Source organism: Stegastes partitus, unplaced genomic scaffold (assembly GCF_000690725.1).
Source record: "Stegastes partitus isolate 25-593 unplaced genomic scaffold, Stegastes_partitus-1.0.2 Scaffold1290, whole genome shotgun sequence".
Classification (NCBI taxonomy): domain Eukaryota; kingdom Metazoa; phylum Chordata; class Actinopteri; family Pomacentridae; genus Stegastes; species Stegastes partitus.
In genome coordinates this window covers 55,859-70,075 of record NW_007579021.1, presented here as the reverse complement: position 1 = coordinate 70,075, position 14,217 = coordinate 55,859, and the positions used below count along the sequence as shown (strand labels likewise).

Sequence of the window (14,217 nt, the reverse complement as noted above, 5' to 3'; positions counted from 1 at the left end):
GGCTGCTTTTTATTTAAAGAAGGACAACTGTTTTCTAAAGACGACGCAGGTCCAGTCTCTTCTCTAAAAATCAAGTCTCAGATTGGAGAAGTGGTTGAATTCTTCTCAGCAGACTTCTTTTCCTCCCACTGGTTGTTTCTAAAGAAATATGTTTGATATAATTAAGGTTTTATGATTTTGTTTTGTTGCCTGATAATACAGAGTCCCCTCCCACGTTCGTGATGTCTTTTCTAAGCTTCAATCAATGTCAACACAACAGCCTGTATTTTCTGAGTTTTGCTGTATGAAATTGGCAGCTGCTTTGAAAACAATTGTCCTGTTTTAGAATTTTCAGCCAGATGGTTGTCTGAGAGATACCTCCCCTACTGGTTTTTCATTATGCTTTCATATTTTGGCCAGTATAGCCGTGCAGCAGATAATAAATTGCACTTTTTCTGCGGTAACAGAAGGTGTTAGAAAGTCTTAAAATTACCGTCTTGAACCCTGCAGAGACCAGATTGTTGGAGGTTGCAAATAACAATAACATGAGGTAAATAAACAGCCGCCAGTTAGAAATAGAAATAGAAAGTCTTTATTGTCATTATACAAGTGCAGTGAAATTTAAAGAGCTGCTCCCGAGGTGCACCAGCAATATACACTATTAGACATACAAGACATGTATTGTAATACTTTGTACAAGCCTATAAAATACGATTTAAAAACCAATTGCCATAGCAGAGTGGTAGTTGGGTATTACACACAGTGAAGTGGTTTTTATTGCATCTGTGTGAGGAACACTTTATATGTAGAAGTTACAATGCATTCACAGCTTTAAGTTTACAGTCGTGACTCGATAATCCGACCCTTAACAATCCTAAACCTGCTATCCGACAGGTTTTTATAGGAACCCATTTAAAAACAGCCTAAACATACCGACAGCCTTGGATTCATTTTATGTCACCAATCAGGATGACGGCGTATTATCTGACTGAACAATCCCACAGATTGGCTACGTTCACACTGCAGGACTTGATGCTCAATGAGGATTTCTTTGTGAAATCTGATTTTTTGTGACTTCCTTCACGTTTCCAGTTCAATGCGACTTGTATGTGATCTGCTGTGTGAACTTCATATGACCCAAAAGTGTCCCGCATGCGCAGAAGAGGACACGACGACGTCACACGCAGCGAGCGCGCTCAGTGTTTATGGAAGTAAACACGGATGGTGGAAACAGAACTGTGACTGTTAGCTAAACTGGCATCAGCAGCCAAGTACTGCCTGTGTGTTCCGGACACTTCCACCCTGTCAGAGCGCTGCCCCGGGGTGGAAGTGTCCCCCAACCGTGCCGAATACTCTGATATTCATCATTCATTGGATCTGAATATCCGGAGACCAGAAAGTGCTATTGGGACCAACCCTACTAGTTATTATAACAACTATAAACAATAAATATTAACAACTAATGAGCCTTCCAGCATCAAGCCCTCCTTGTATCTGGACCTCCGTCTTGACAATCCGACATAAAAGAAGGTTTTACATTTAGTGTCGGATTATCGAGCCACGACCGTACATCCAAAGCAACAATTATTACTTGATGTTCACGTCATTCACACTGAAGTCCAGGTGATTCTTTGTATTAAGATGCTCTTGCAGCCGTTCCTGTTGTGCAGCACATGTCGACCTTTGCTAAAGCAACATTACATGCACACAATCCCAGTTCATGCACTGTTTGCAGAAACGGAAGCAACAAGTCAACGGCTGTCAGGGGATCAAACGTTTTCTGTTTTTGCTCAGTTTCTACAGTGAGCAGACATGTTTTTTTGTTCTTATTGCTCTTTTTTCCTCTCCGAGTTTTACTTTCCTCAATCTCTTTGGCTCTGAATATTTCCGGCTGCCGCGGTGAAAGCAGAGACTCGATATATTTGACAGCGAGAGGAGGTGTTGATTGCAGGGCTCTCCGAGAAGATGGAGCTCCATTGATATTCCTTCACTGCATTTATTTTTATCCGCTCAGGCCACATTAGCCAAACGCCACCATCATAAAAGCCCAGCAGGTTTTCTCTGTTTCTCGTGAGAGCTGCTTTTAAATTCCGCTTTTTTTCCTGACGTTGATGAATGTTTTAAAAGTACCGGAGAAGGACACGTTTGAATCCGAGGCAGCAGAGTTTGCCGGTGACGTCTGTCTTTAACAAATACAGACTGCATTTCATTGATTATTTACCAGCTAGAGACTCACTTTCTGACAGCGGTTAGGAAGATGACAGTGTCAAATTTAGTGTAAAGGAAGCTTTTAGAGCCGAGATGCTGCTTGCTGTGGCTGATAACGACACAGTGAGAGAAGCGCTGTTGGATTTTTCTTACAGAAACTGTAATTTAATTTGCGATTTCTTTTTTTTTTTTTTAAGTCAAGCTTCAGTTCAATATTCACTGTGTTATGGATTTAAATTCAGTTTAAATTCGTATAGCATATATAAGACAACTAGAAATGTGAAATATTAAGACCACTAAAAGCAGCCAAACCATTTGAAAAGGCAGTCGTGAGCAAAAGTTTACGTACACTTGTTTAACAAAGTATTATGGGAGTCATTCAATTTCCAGTGACTCCTCGAACTCTGAATTTTCTCGGATGAAATCACTGAAACGCATTCGTATTTGTCACAAACAAAGCAATGATGCATTTTTGTTTTTTTTATAGTTTTATTGAAGGTCTTCTGGAAATATGACAAAACCTGTTGGGTCAAAAATACACATACAGCAGCTTGAATTATGGCTTTAGTGATGTGCAAAGTGGTACGACCTTTTAACGTCTTAACTCGTGACCCAGTGTTAGCATTTCTGTATGTAGCAGCAGATTTTTTTTTACAGAAGACCCTAATAAATCTATTAAAGAACAAAAATACATGATTGTTTTTTTGTGACGTGTGTGATTCAGAGTTATAGGAGTCGTTGGAAATTATAAACCATCACGATAGAGGACGGAGCTGCTGCTGTAAAAGCTCTTTAACCACTAGCCTCGATCATGGGACGGTTAGGAGCAGCTGTTCTGAGGATCCGATCGACCTTGAGGTCCAGTAGAGCCATAGAAGTTCAGAAATGTACCCAGGAGCCGACCCATGAGTGGCTTTATAAAGAAATAAAACTGTCTGTAATCTGTAAATCTGTGTTAATTTCTATTTAACTGGTAGCCAATCTAGTGGTGCAAGTGTAGTAATTCTTTCCATTTTTGTGATCCCAGTTAAAAGTCTTACGTTTTAGAGGGAGACAGATTGATGCGGTGGTGACAGTCGGGATGGATTTCAGTTTTGCGATGAGTGAATTGTGTCAGACCTGCTGCGTGACATGCATCTTAAATTGCATCTGAAATCAAATTGCAGTGATTCAAAGGCTGGAAATCCGAAAACGATGAGCTGAAAAATGCAAAAAAATACTCTCTGCACACTCGATAGAAACAGATAATTCTCTGTGGGTTTTATTACTGCAAGCCTCACTCGTCTGCAAACGTTATTTTATCATTCCTCTGCGTCCTCTGCAGGTCGCTCAGAAGATGGGCTTCCCGGCGGCTCTGGTGAACGAGGCGGCGGAGAACATGATCAAACTGTACAATCTGTTCATCAAGTACGACGCCTCCATGGTGGAGATCAACCCCATGGTGGAGGACTCCTCCGGCATCGGTACGCACACTCTCAACACGCGTCTGTGCTGGTAGTTTGGTGGGTGAAATAGGGCGTTTCATATCGCAGCATCTCCTGAAATCTGCTCTTAAAACCCAATGTGTTTATAGACGTGTTGCTCTAAAAGATGGAGTGAAAAGCCGGGATAAAAACTGGGATAACGGTGCACATTTACAGTCTCTTCAGGCTTCAGCGACAAAATAATATTTAAAATCTGCCACTGACGCAGCACAACTGTTGCATTTCAGCTCACTGCTGTTCCCCCGTAAATGTTGCGTCACCCTCATGCAGCAAAAACCGTCACCTACAACAAAGCGTCAGCGCTGTGTGCTTCATGTCAGAACACAGAGAGCTCATTATGGTGTTTTAATGAATGCCAGGGGGAATGCCTGTTGCTGCGCTTTAACAGGGTGATGGCACAGATCAAGTTTGACCCAAACCGAGCAAACAAATCTATCTTCAATTAGTCGTCAGTTTTTTGTTGTTGTGGAAATTCTGGAAGAGATTGATGTAGGACGAGGAACCCAACTCAGATTCAATTCAATTCAATTCAATTTTATTTGTATAGCGCATATTTACAACAACAAGTCATCTCATAGCGCTTCACAAAGGCAGAGACGGAAACACCCAACAATCCAAAACATCTGGATTCCCTATAAGCTTCAGCAGTCCGAAGCAGTCTGCAACAGTGGGAAGGAACCGAAAACCCCCGCAGGGGAAAAAAAACCTCCGACAGAACCAGGCTCAGGGAGGGACGGCCATCTGCCTCGACCGGTTGGGTGAGAGTGGGATGAATTATACAATTTAGTTTACAGTTAAACAATCAAACAAGATGACTTCAGTTGAAATAAGGTAGAATTGACAGAGAAGCAGTTCATGTAATTCCAGCATCAATTCTAAGGATTTCTCTCACACCTTCAGTCTTATATCGTCCTTCGGTGGGAGTCACATCCAGATATATGGGTGAAAGGAAACAAAGATAGTTTGGTGCCTTGGTGCAATCTGGCCTTGAGAGGTGCAGGGAGTGCTTGCCTGTCCTCCTTCAAAAGATCTACACGAGGTCAAGAATCTGTAGAAGATTTACACATCTGCTACAAATTCTACTTCTACATAAAGGGTTCAACCAGAGGAGCTAAGGGGAGAAGTTCCATACCATCTCCAGAAACGTGAAAGTAATGTTTCCTTCACGTTTTTCATGATTATTCTTGGCGATAGCTATCGAAGACAGCCGCCGAGCTGCACGCACAGAGACCAGCACCAGCCCTTTACTCGACACCTCGCTGAGTGAAATCAGTAATTTGGCGTGTTTGCACGAATCCAAACGTATGTCCACGTGCCGGCGAAGCCTTCGGTAAAGGTCAGGGAGTCAGGAGTTAATGACTTTGTCTAATGCACAGCGATGAGCTCCTCCGGCGGGAATCGCAGCTCTGCAACGCACTCGCAAGAAGAAGAGGCCACTGACCTTTGTGTTAACGGACACCAAGTGCAGTTAATGACCATCACACTCAGGACAGCAGCGCTCGCATTAGCCTGACGGGAAGTTTGCTCCTTATGCACGATTATCATCACATCCTGTCAAGAAAACGGTCATTAATGGTGATTACTACAATAAGGAACAGATGGTTCTCTTCTCCTTCTGATTCATAGATTGTAAAATGTGAGAAGCTTCATAGCCACACTGAGACGTCCGTAATATAATCCTCCCATATTACAAATTACACTCGTCCACATGGTCCCTTATAGATATCTCAAGATTCAAGAGGTTTTTTTTTTTGCTCATATCGTCTGTGCAGAGAATCATAAATATTCATGAGGTAGATGTGTTCATGCCAAGGTGCAGCGTATTTAAATTATCATTACAATAACGTTGAAATAGTCAAAATAAACCTGCAGATATCGTAAAGTTAAATTCTGCGCTGTAGAAATGTAATTACAGAGGTCTTAAATTTGAGTTTTTATCCGTAACCGGATATGACGTCTGCTTTACTGCCAGTTCAGAGCTGCCTCACACCAAAGTTAACCACTAACCTCTAGTAAATGGAGTTCTCATTCCCCACAACCCCCCCTTTTTTTTCTTAAAATCACCGTTTTCTAACAATATCATCCACCAATATTGGACCAATATCCAGTTTGAAGACTTTAGAGATGCCTGTTATTACAGATATGTGAAATAAAGCTTAATAGCAGAAAGCCAAACTCTGCTATTAAATGCTAAAACAGCTTTTTTGTTAATTTGCAAAGTATTTATCTTTTTAAATGCTATTTAAATGTCTTTTTTTGGCACAGCTGCAGTGAAAACTGATGGTAAAAAATCAAATTGTGAGCTCGACTTGTATCTTTGATTATTACATTATACATTTACATTTTTTAATATTCTATCAATTCAGTAAAAACAGTCACAATTAAAGCTTAAAGGCATAAAAATAATAACACCAACAATGATACCAGAGCCTGTTATTATAATTACACTTAAACACTCCAAGAAACACAAAATTACACAAAATAAATTAATTTTATATTCATATGTTTATTGTTTTTCTTTATTATATTTGTCATATTTTTCTTTCCATCCTCTATTTTCAACTTATTTATGAAATTTGTCTGTAAATGTGGGTGCAAAGAGGAAGAAGTACAGGTTTCTTCTTCATCCCTCCTGGCTTTAAAATATTCAAATGTGACGAAATCGGCCGCGAACACGAACAACTGCAGGTAATTGTAATAATAGTCTTGCGTTTCCTTCACAGCAGGTCAGAGACGAAGGTTTGACAATAGAAGGCTGGAAGCTCGGCGAATCCGGATGAGAAAAGTAAAGAAGAATATTACATGAATGATCATCTTTTCTTCTCCAGTTATTGTAGAGGTGCCCTTGAGCAAAGCTTTTGTTGCTACAGAGCTACTAAAAAAAAAAAAAGCTGATGCACAGATAACGGAGCAAAGAATTAAAGCTGAGCGGTGAAGAGAAGGTCGTCAAACTGTAGCTGGAGGTGGAGAATGGAATTAAAACTACTTCTCAGAGTGTCATCAGGGTGTGCAGGAACAGGGCTACTGTCCTGGTCGGAGTTTTTACTGTATTTACATAACATTTGTGCAGTTTGTTTGCAGCCCAGACGTCCTTTTGTTGGAGTTTTTTTTTCTCTTCTGCTGTCATTTGATGGCTTTCTTGTTCAAAGATGTTTTTGTTTAATCCTGAGCGGTGACTTTATCCTGGATTTTGTTCCCGATGCAATGTGACAAAAGAACAATCGACTTTATCGTCACTTTAGCAATCTCTCTCTCCGCAAATATGGAAATGGCCGGGCCACTTTCCTTTCATGCGCTGCCCCCGGCGCTCATTTCATCCTCGCCAGCTCCTTTTGTGTGAATGGTAATTTTAGAGGCGCAAAATATTTTATTTAAGTCTGCTCGCGACCTTGGCTTCACTCCGACTCTCTCGCATATGAATCCATTCATCCTCGCGTATCCCCAGGCTCGAGTCCTCCTCCCATTTCTGTTAAAAGGCAGCCGAGTAGTTAAATATTCCAATGTATGATCGTGATATTAGTTATCCTCCTATCCTCCATTTGTTTAATTTCTTTACCGACCTAATCTCTGCCTTGGAGATAGTTGAATAAATCTTTATTTCTAAGGTCATTTAGAATGTGTTTAAGAGAAGCAATAAGTGTCCCAGTGTTTTCTGTTCTGTGCTAAATATGTCTTTTTTTTAAAAATATTAAAACGCCTCCAGAGGAATATTTTGACGACTTGTTCTGCTGCAATTCGAGGATGAATTTGTCCAAACAAATGTGGTCTCTGGTTTTTATAATTAGAGCAGTGTCATAATACACGAAGTGTTTGGATTTCATCTGGTAAAACTAAAAATGCGGTTGGGATCTGGGTTGTTCTCTAAACTGGAGTGTTTATGAAAAGTCAGTTTAGAGTTTGACTATTAGATCAACAACGTCTTTTCGACTAGTCAGAGTTTTCATTCCAGACGTCTGCAGCGTCATTCTGACACAGCGGTTAGAGGAATCTGTAATTCACCTTCGACTAGTCGCAGTAACACTTGCAGTTACCTCAAATGTTATTGAATTTTTGTTGTGCCGAGTGAAGCGTTTCAAGATGTTAGCAAAAGTAACGGCTGCTGCTGTGGAGGATAAGATCGTTTAGAGATTTACTAAAACTTCAGCCTGACGTGGTGGTAAAACGACTCGTCATATACGGTGACGGTTGCAGTTTGTTTGAAAAGCGAAACCCTCTTCAAGTTTTGACGTAATGACACATAATGGCAACGCTCTGATTTATGACCATGTTTATTAGGTAGCATTGTAGTTCTAGATGTCATTCTGGCTAGAGCAAAGTTCAATTATAATTAAAAATAAAAAGCAAACTGTAGATGTCTTGAACTAGACTTGTGACTAGTCAGAGATAAACTGTGGAAATCTGGAATCCATCCATCCATCCATCCATCCATCCATCCATCCATCCATCCATCCCAGCTGACTCAGGGTGAAGGCAGGGGACACACTTAGATTCACGCATTCACACCTACGGACAATTTAGAATCACCAATTAACCTCAGCATGTTTCTGGACTGTGGGAGGAAGCCGGAGAACCCGGAGACAAATCTGGAATTCATACTCGTCATAATTCATTCTGTAATGAGAAACCACATAATCATGAATGGTAGCGAAATATAACAGGGATGTTCTTTTTCACTACAAAGGATTGAATATAAAGAAATATCCGCAATCCAGTCCGGACCCTCTAAAGGATGCAACCCAGAATTTGCCTGTGGCTACGCTGCACAGCAGTAGTGCTCCTAATCGACAGTATTGTGCATGCATGTGAAGTGTAGGTATGATCTACTGCACATCTATGGAAGGGAGTCCTCCAAGCAGAGTAGGAAAGTGATATAATTATGCATATGTGCACATCTGCAGAGGAGTGTAATCAAGTATTAACAGCAAGTCCTCTGCAGCTTCTACTTCTTTCTCACCTCCATGTGGCATCGCTGAGCCACACAGATTGTTAAAATGATCCAATTCACACCTAACAGTTTGCAAAAACCCACATATTGTGTTACGTCACACAGGGGAACAGACGATTTTTTAACTCTGCGTTGTTTGCCACCTATTTCAACATCCTTAAAGCGAGTGAAACCCTTCGCAGATGTGAAATCATCCCTGAAACGCCGCCTTCGTCCGTGACAGCGCGGATATCCAGAGAGTGAAATTGAAATCACCTGTCACATGAGCCAATCTTGCCCTCGCTGCTGTTAAAAAGAACGAAACGTTAATCTGTCACTGCTGCGGAAACCGTCCCCCCTGCAGATGGCGTAATCTCCTCCTAACGCCACAATCTCTTGTGTCCACAGTGATGTGCATGGACGCCAAGATCAACTTTGACTCCAACGCAGAGTACCGCCAGAAGAAGGTGTTCGAGATGCAGGACTGGACCCAGGAGGACCCCCGGGACCGGCAGGCCGCCAAGGCAGACCTCAACTACATCGGCCTGGACGGAACCATCGGCTGTCTGGGTCAGTGCTCGCTAAATGTCACAAAAGGCAACTCGGAAAGTCTAGACACGATGACTTGAATAATTTTGCTTTAAGACGCTTCAGACACAAAATGCTGCTTTTTTAGGGAAAAAAAAAAGGAGCACTTTTTTAGTTCCTGCAAATGAATCCAAACATTATGGATTTAGTCAACGAGAGTCAGTTTCTCCCATTTTTATGCAGGAAAATGGCTGTTAGGCTGTTTTTTCATCTAAAATCATTTGATTTCGCTGCAAAGATTTACCCTCAGAACCCCAGTCGGGAGTAGTTACTGGACATTATTCTGCTCCTGTCGCATTTTTCCTCACTGTAGGTTCATTTTTCACTGCAATATAAAGTCCTGCACCTCTATGGAAACTGCACAATTATGGCCAGAAGTAGAGAGAACTTAAATATGTCTTGTGTGCAGTAAATCATTTAAAAAATAAAAAAACTTAGAATAAATGTCTTTAGTTATCTGTTTCACAACAATTGGGAGAAAGAAGTGCCCACAGGTGTCATCAATACTGGAAAAAACTCAAGATATTCTATTATTTGCATTTATTTGTATAAGTTTCTGGATGTTTCTTTGCTCCTGTCTCTTTTTTTACTCACTGTGGGCTTATTTTTCGCTGCAGTATCACGTCCTGTACCTCTATGGAAACAGCACAACCAGAATAACTTTGTTGTACTGCACAGAAGCAGAGAAGATCTTAGCAGTTTAGCTAAAAAAAAAAAAAAGTAAGGTCCAAACCTAAAGTTGAATGCTGCTGATTATTTGAGCCCACAGGTGTTAAAAAAAAAAAAAAAGTAGGCTTCTCATGTCGTATGCATCACTGGGCCTATTTACAAATGTACAACTGCTACGATTTAGGGATTTCCCACACGACTAGAAAAATGTTTCACCGTGCTGCATGTTGTTTTCAAAAGTTTTTCCTCTCAGTCTCTCTCCTTTCTGACAACACTGCCTGCAGTTCAGTCGAAAAGCGTCTGAATATTTATCTCGGGACTGTTGGTCGAGTCATACATGGCGTCTTGGTTGTGCCAATAAACTGAATTTTTAGTTTTTCTTTTTACAGAATCCGATGCAATCTATTTATTTCAGGTGATTTAAAAAAAAAATAGACATGTGGGATAAGATGATTTGCGAAGGACCATCAGAAAGTTGAAAAATCAGAAGATTCTTTCTGTTTTTAGAAGTACTTGCTAAACAAAATCTGGCTATTTTGCTTAAAGATGACTTTAGCTTTTTCAAAAATACTGGCAGGTTTTGTTGAAGAGGGTTAGTCTATGAATTGTTTTATTCTTATCTTATCTTTTAGGTCATTTTTGACAGTTTTATTTTTACTTTTCATTGATAAAATTGTTAGTTGATGAAAACGGTGAGCTCAGGGCTAGTTACAAAACAGAATCAGCCTTGGGAGGATCAAAAAATACTTCAGATTGATTTTTTTGCTGCACTTTCACCTCTTAAGAGTCTCAAGAAAAGAAGCTCATATTGTCTCACATTGAAAGTTCTTGTCAAGCCCTCGAAACACTGATTAAAACTCCCAGGAGCTCCGTTAAGAAGCAACTTCACTTGTAGGTTTTTGAAGATGTTTCAGCTCAACAGGCTTCTTCTGTTTTAACAGACAGACTACAATTCCCACAATGCACCTCAGTTGCACGTCTGCTTCCTAACGTTCCGATTGTTAACAGAGATAAATGCAGATATGACGGATGTGATTACGTTGGGAAAATAAACGAGTTTGCTAAATGTGCCCCGTGATTAGTCTTAATTGCAGTCGGTGCGGAGAATAAACTCGCCTCCGTCATCCTCGTCTCTCCTCCTCGTTAGAGAGAGGGATAGTTTTCAACTTAATCGCTGCCTCAGCTCCAAACATAACCTCATTACAACCTGCTGAGCTGCCAAATACGACGCCCTCTGTGTTTACGCCGAAACTGTTGCGTTTGCTTTTTCCGGCAGCTGTGCTTCTAATCCTCCCTTCAGACGCCGCGAATGTTGTCTGACTTTTAGTTTCCTACCGAGCAAAGACGGAGCTCACGCTGTAGTCTCAACGCTGCTGCTCTCAAAACAAGCCAGACTCATCGTCGTCGATTTAAGAAGTCACAGTCGTAGCGTTCAGTGTGCCAATAACACTAGAGAGTTACTTTCTTTGTGGTCAGATAAAACCTTTTTTTTTTTTTTAAAGCCTCTGATTTAACTTTTATTGTCATTATTCCCATTAATGCCAAAATGAATAATAAAACAAATGCAAAGTAGGCGCTGCTGCCTGCTTTCAGCCTTTGTTCTTGTTTTGTTTTACGGCAGTTTTTTTGTTGTTGAAGTTGACGACTTCCTGAATCAGTGATGAATCTCTCTCATGCATGAATCATACATCAATAATAATTTCATGCACAATCCATGATGAGGAAGATACAGATAAATAGAAAAGCAAGGCGAGAATATCATACAGTCAGTGTTTTAGAAACAAACCCTCACAAATCGGGTTTTCAGGTAGTTTGCCGATATGATGCGTCAAAGAATAACAGGATTTCTATCGGAGTCAGAACCACAATGAGGCTGGTGTTTACATGTGTAAGTGCAGGTTTTATGAGTCAGTGCAGGTTAATCAATCATTGATTGATTTAAAAATAGGTTTGAGGACCCCTTAGACCTTTTATCATCTATGTAAGCAGCCATGTAATACATTCTAGTAGCATCCGGATGCGTCATCAGCTGCTGCTCGTTTGCATGAAGTTAGGTTATTTTATGCAAATCAGGATCGTGTGATGTGACCTGCTGCCTCTTTAGCTCCTGAAAAACTGTTGTCAATTTAAAATAAAGACAAATCTTAATGAGCCACCACGTTGGTCCGGTTTGATGTGAAGGAGCAGGCAGCCTTCGTTTGTCTAGTCAGGTGCAGCCAGGGTTTGTCATCTATCGTGATGCTGCATAATCGCAGTGATGCTGGGACGACTCGTCACGTCCAACAACATCCCTGTGGACACCCAGCGTAGTTCACTGGTAAACTATGGTGCCTGAGCTTCTGCAGTTTGAAGTTAATAAACCAAACTTTCTGGGTAAAGTAAGTGCAGTTTTTGGTGATGAATTCCAGCTCGAATGGCAGTCAGTGTTTTTAAAGTTCAGTATCTTGCACTGGGATTAGAGAAGAGTCTTTAACGAGGCTCTCTGAACTGACCAATGGGCTTCGTCCTCCTCAGTGAACGGAGCCGGTCTGGCCATGGCCACCATGGACATCATCAAGCTCCACGGCGGCACACCGGCCAACTTCCTGGACGTGGGAGGAGGAGCCACAGCCCATCAGGTGACCGAGGCCTTCAAGCTCATCACCTCCGACAGGAAGGTAAGGAAACACCTGCTGCTGCCGCCTTCTGCCGGCTGCTACAGGAAGTGAAACATTCAAAATAAAAGCGTCAGCCTGTCCCGTTATAAGTGCTGTAGACTGTTTTATTTTGTGTTCTTGTGCTGCTTTCAGTGGTTGTATCCAGAGCTGCAATCATGTAAGAAAGTTAATTTAGCTTGTACAACATTTTCCAAATGTCCACAGCTGTTATTAATACTGGAAATAAACTCCAGATGCTGTAGATATTTAACTCCTCTGTATGAACATGAGCTGAAAAGTGTCTGAAATTTTCTTGCGTGTCTGTCGGTCACAACTAATGGCTTCTTGGTTGCATAAACACAGAATGTTTTAGTTGTTTTGTGTAGTTTCTATACAAAGCACTTCAAAAAATAAAACCATGCAGGTGCGTTTAGTTTATTGTTTGTTCTAAATTTTCGGTTGCTCATGTTTGTTTGCTCAGGTCCAGGCCATCCTTGTCAACATCTTCGGAGGCATCATGAGGTGTGACGTCATCGCCCAGGGCATCATCATGGCTGTGAGAGACCTGGACCTCAAGATCCCCATCGTAGTGCGGTTACAAGGTACAGCAAACACACTCTGTGTATGTTGCTTGACTTGTTTATTTTTGCACACAATTCAAAGACATGGCACCAGAGTTAGCAAGCGGCTAATTTGCATCTGTTGTCCGACCGCAGAGCAATAAGTACGTAAAATAATGCAAAGCTTGAAAGTAAAAACAATAAATAAAATGTGATCATTGGTGGTGACAGTTTTGAGCTTCATAGCATTTTAATTTTCACTCAAAACCTTCTGATAATCTTTCCTTTCTCCTTCGATAAACGTTGGAAAAAACCTCACAGTTTCCCCTCCGCTGCCTTCATCATTCACTCTGTTGTAAACTAACATCAACTAGAAGCTCAGTTTCATTTAATAAACAACTGATTGTTCAGCATTTTATCTACTTGGTATGTCTTATTTCTCACATATTTCTCAGATTAGAATCTGATTATGAGGAAAAAAAATAAAACCCACCAAAGAAACCACCTGAAAAGATCTCCCTTCGACTCAAACACACACTTTTCAGCTCTGACGTTTTTATGTCCTGGATCGACTATCAGCGCCTTAATTCTGGTTTTAAAAAAAACCCCAAAAACCAGCTTCCCACCTCGAGTCAGACGGGTTAACGAGCGCTGAGGGAAACTCTCGTCTGTTTCGTTTGATGCTTCCTACTTCAAAGTCTGACTCCCAGAAACGAACGTGGAGAACGACGAGTCGCGGATTATTGTGCGAGATATGAATATGCACATGTATAGTTTATATTACCAAGGGAGGCCACGTGGTAAATAGAAAGGCTGCTGGTCATGTTTTGTTTGAATCCCTCGCTGGTGGAAGTTCCGGTTTTTATTTTCTCATCTTTATTCATTCGGCGGTGCGAGACAGTGAAATTGTGAATCGCCTCAGAAGGAGTGCACGCTCGTGTTTGGAGCCTAAACAGAGCTGACATTTCTGAGTTTTCCTCGGGGCGACGTTTTCCGCTGCTGTTTTCTATTTTGGAACCGACACGCCGTCACCTCAAACTGCTACGCTTGATGTTTGTGACACAATGTTTGAGATTTTAGCTGCAGAAGAGCTTTTTCTTTGTACTTTTTATTAAAATCTGAGCTGCAAATGTTCTTCATTGCATATTAAATGTGTAAATATATATATA

The 14,217-nt window shown here is 41.0% G+C and overlaps 1 protein-coding gene across 1 annotated transcript in view; it reads left to right on the top strand.

The window, feature by feature from the left end:
- sucla2 (succinate-CoA ligase ADP-forming subunit beta) overlaps nucleotides 1–14,217 on the top strand; it is a 37,994-nt gene that overhangs the window by 16,584 nt on the left and 7,193 nt on the right. The window contains exons 6-9 of the mRNA XM_008298162.1: nucleotides 3,512–3,650; nucleotides 9,004–9,165; nucleotides 12,367–12,509; nucleotides 12,970–13,090. Of these exons, the coding sequence (XP_008296384.1) occupies nucleotides 3,512–3,650; nucleotides 9,004–9,165; nucleotides 12,367–12,509; nucleotides 12,970–13,090 (565 nt within the window). The remainder of the gene's footprint in view (nucleotides 1–3,511; nucleotides 3,651–9,003; nucleotides 9,166–12,366; nucleotides 12,510–12,969; nucleotides 13,091–14,217) is intronic.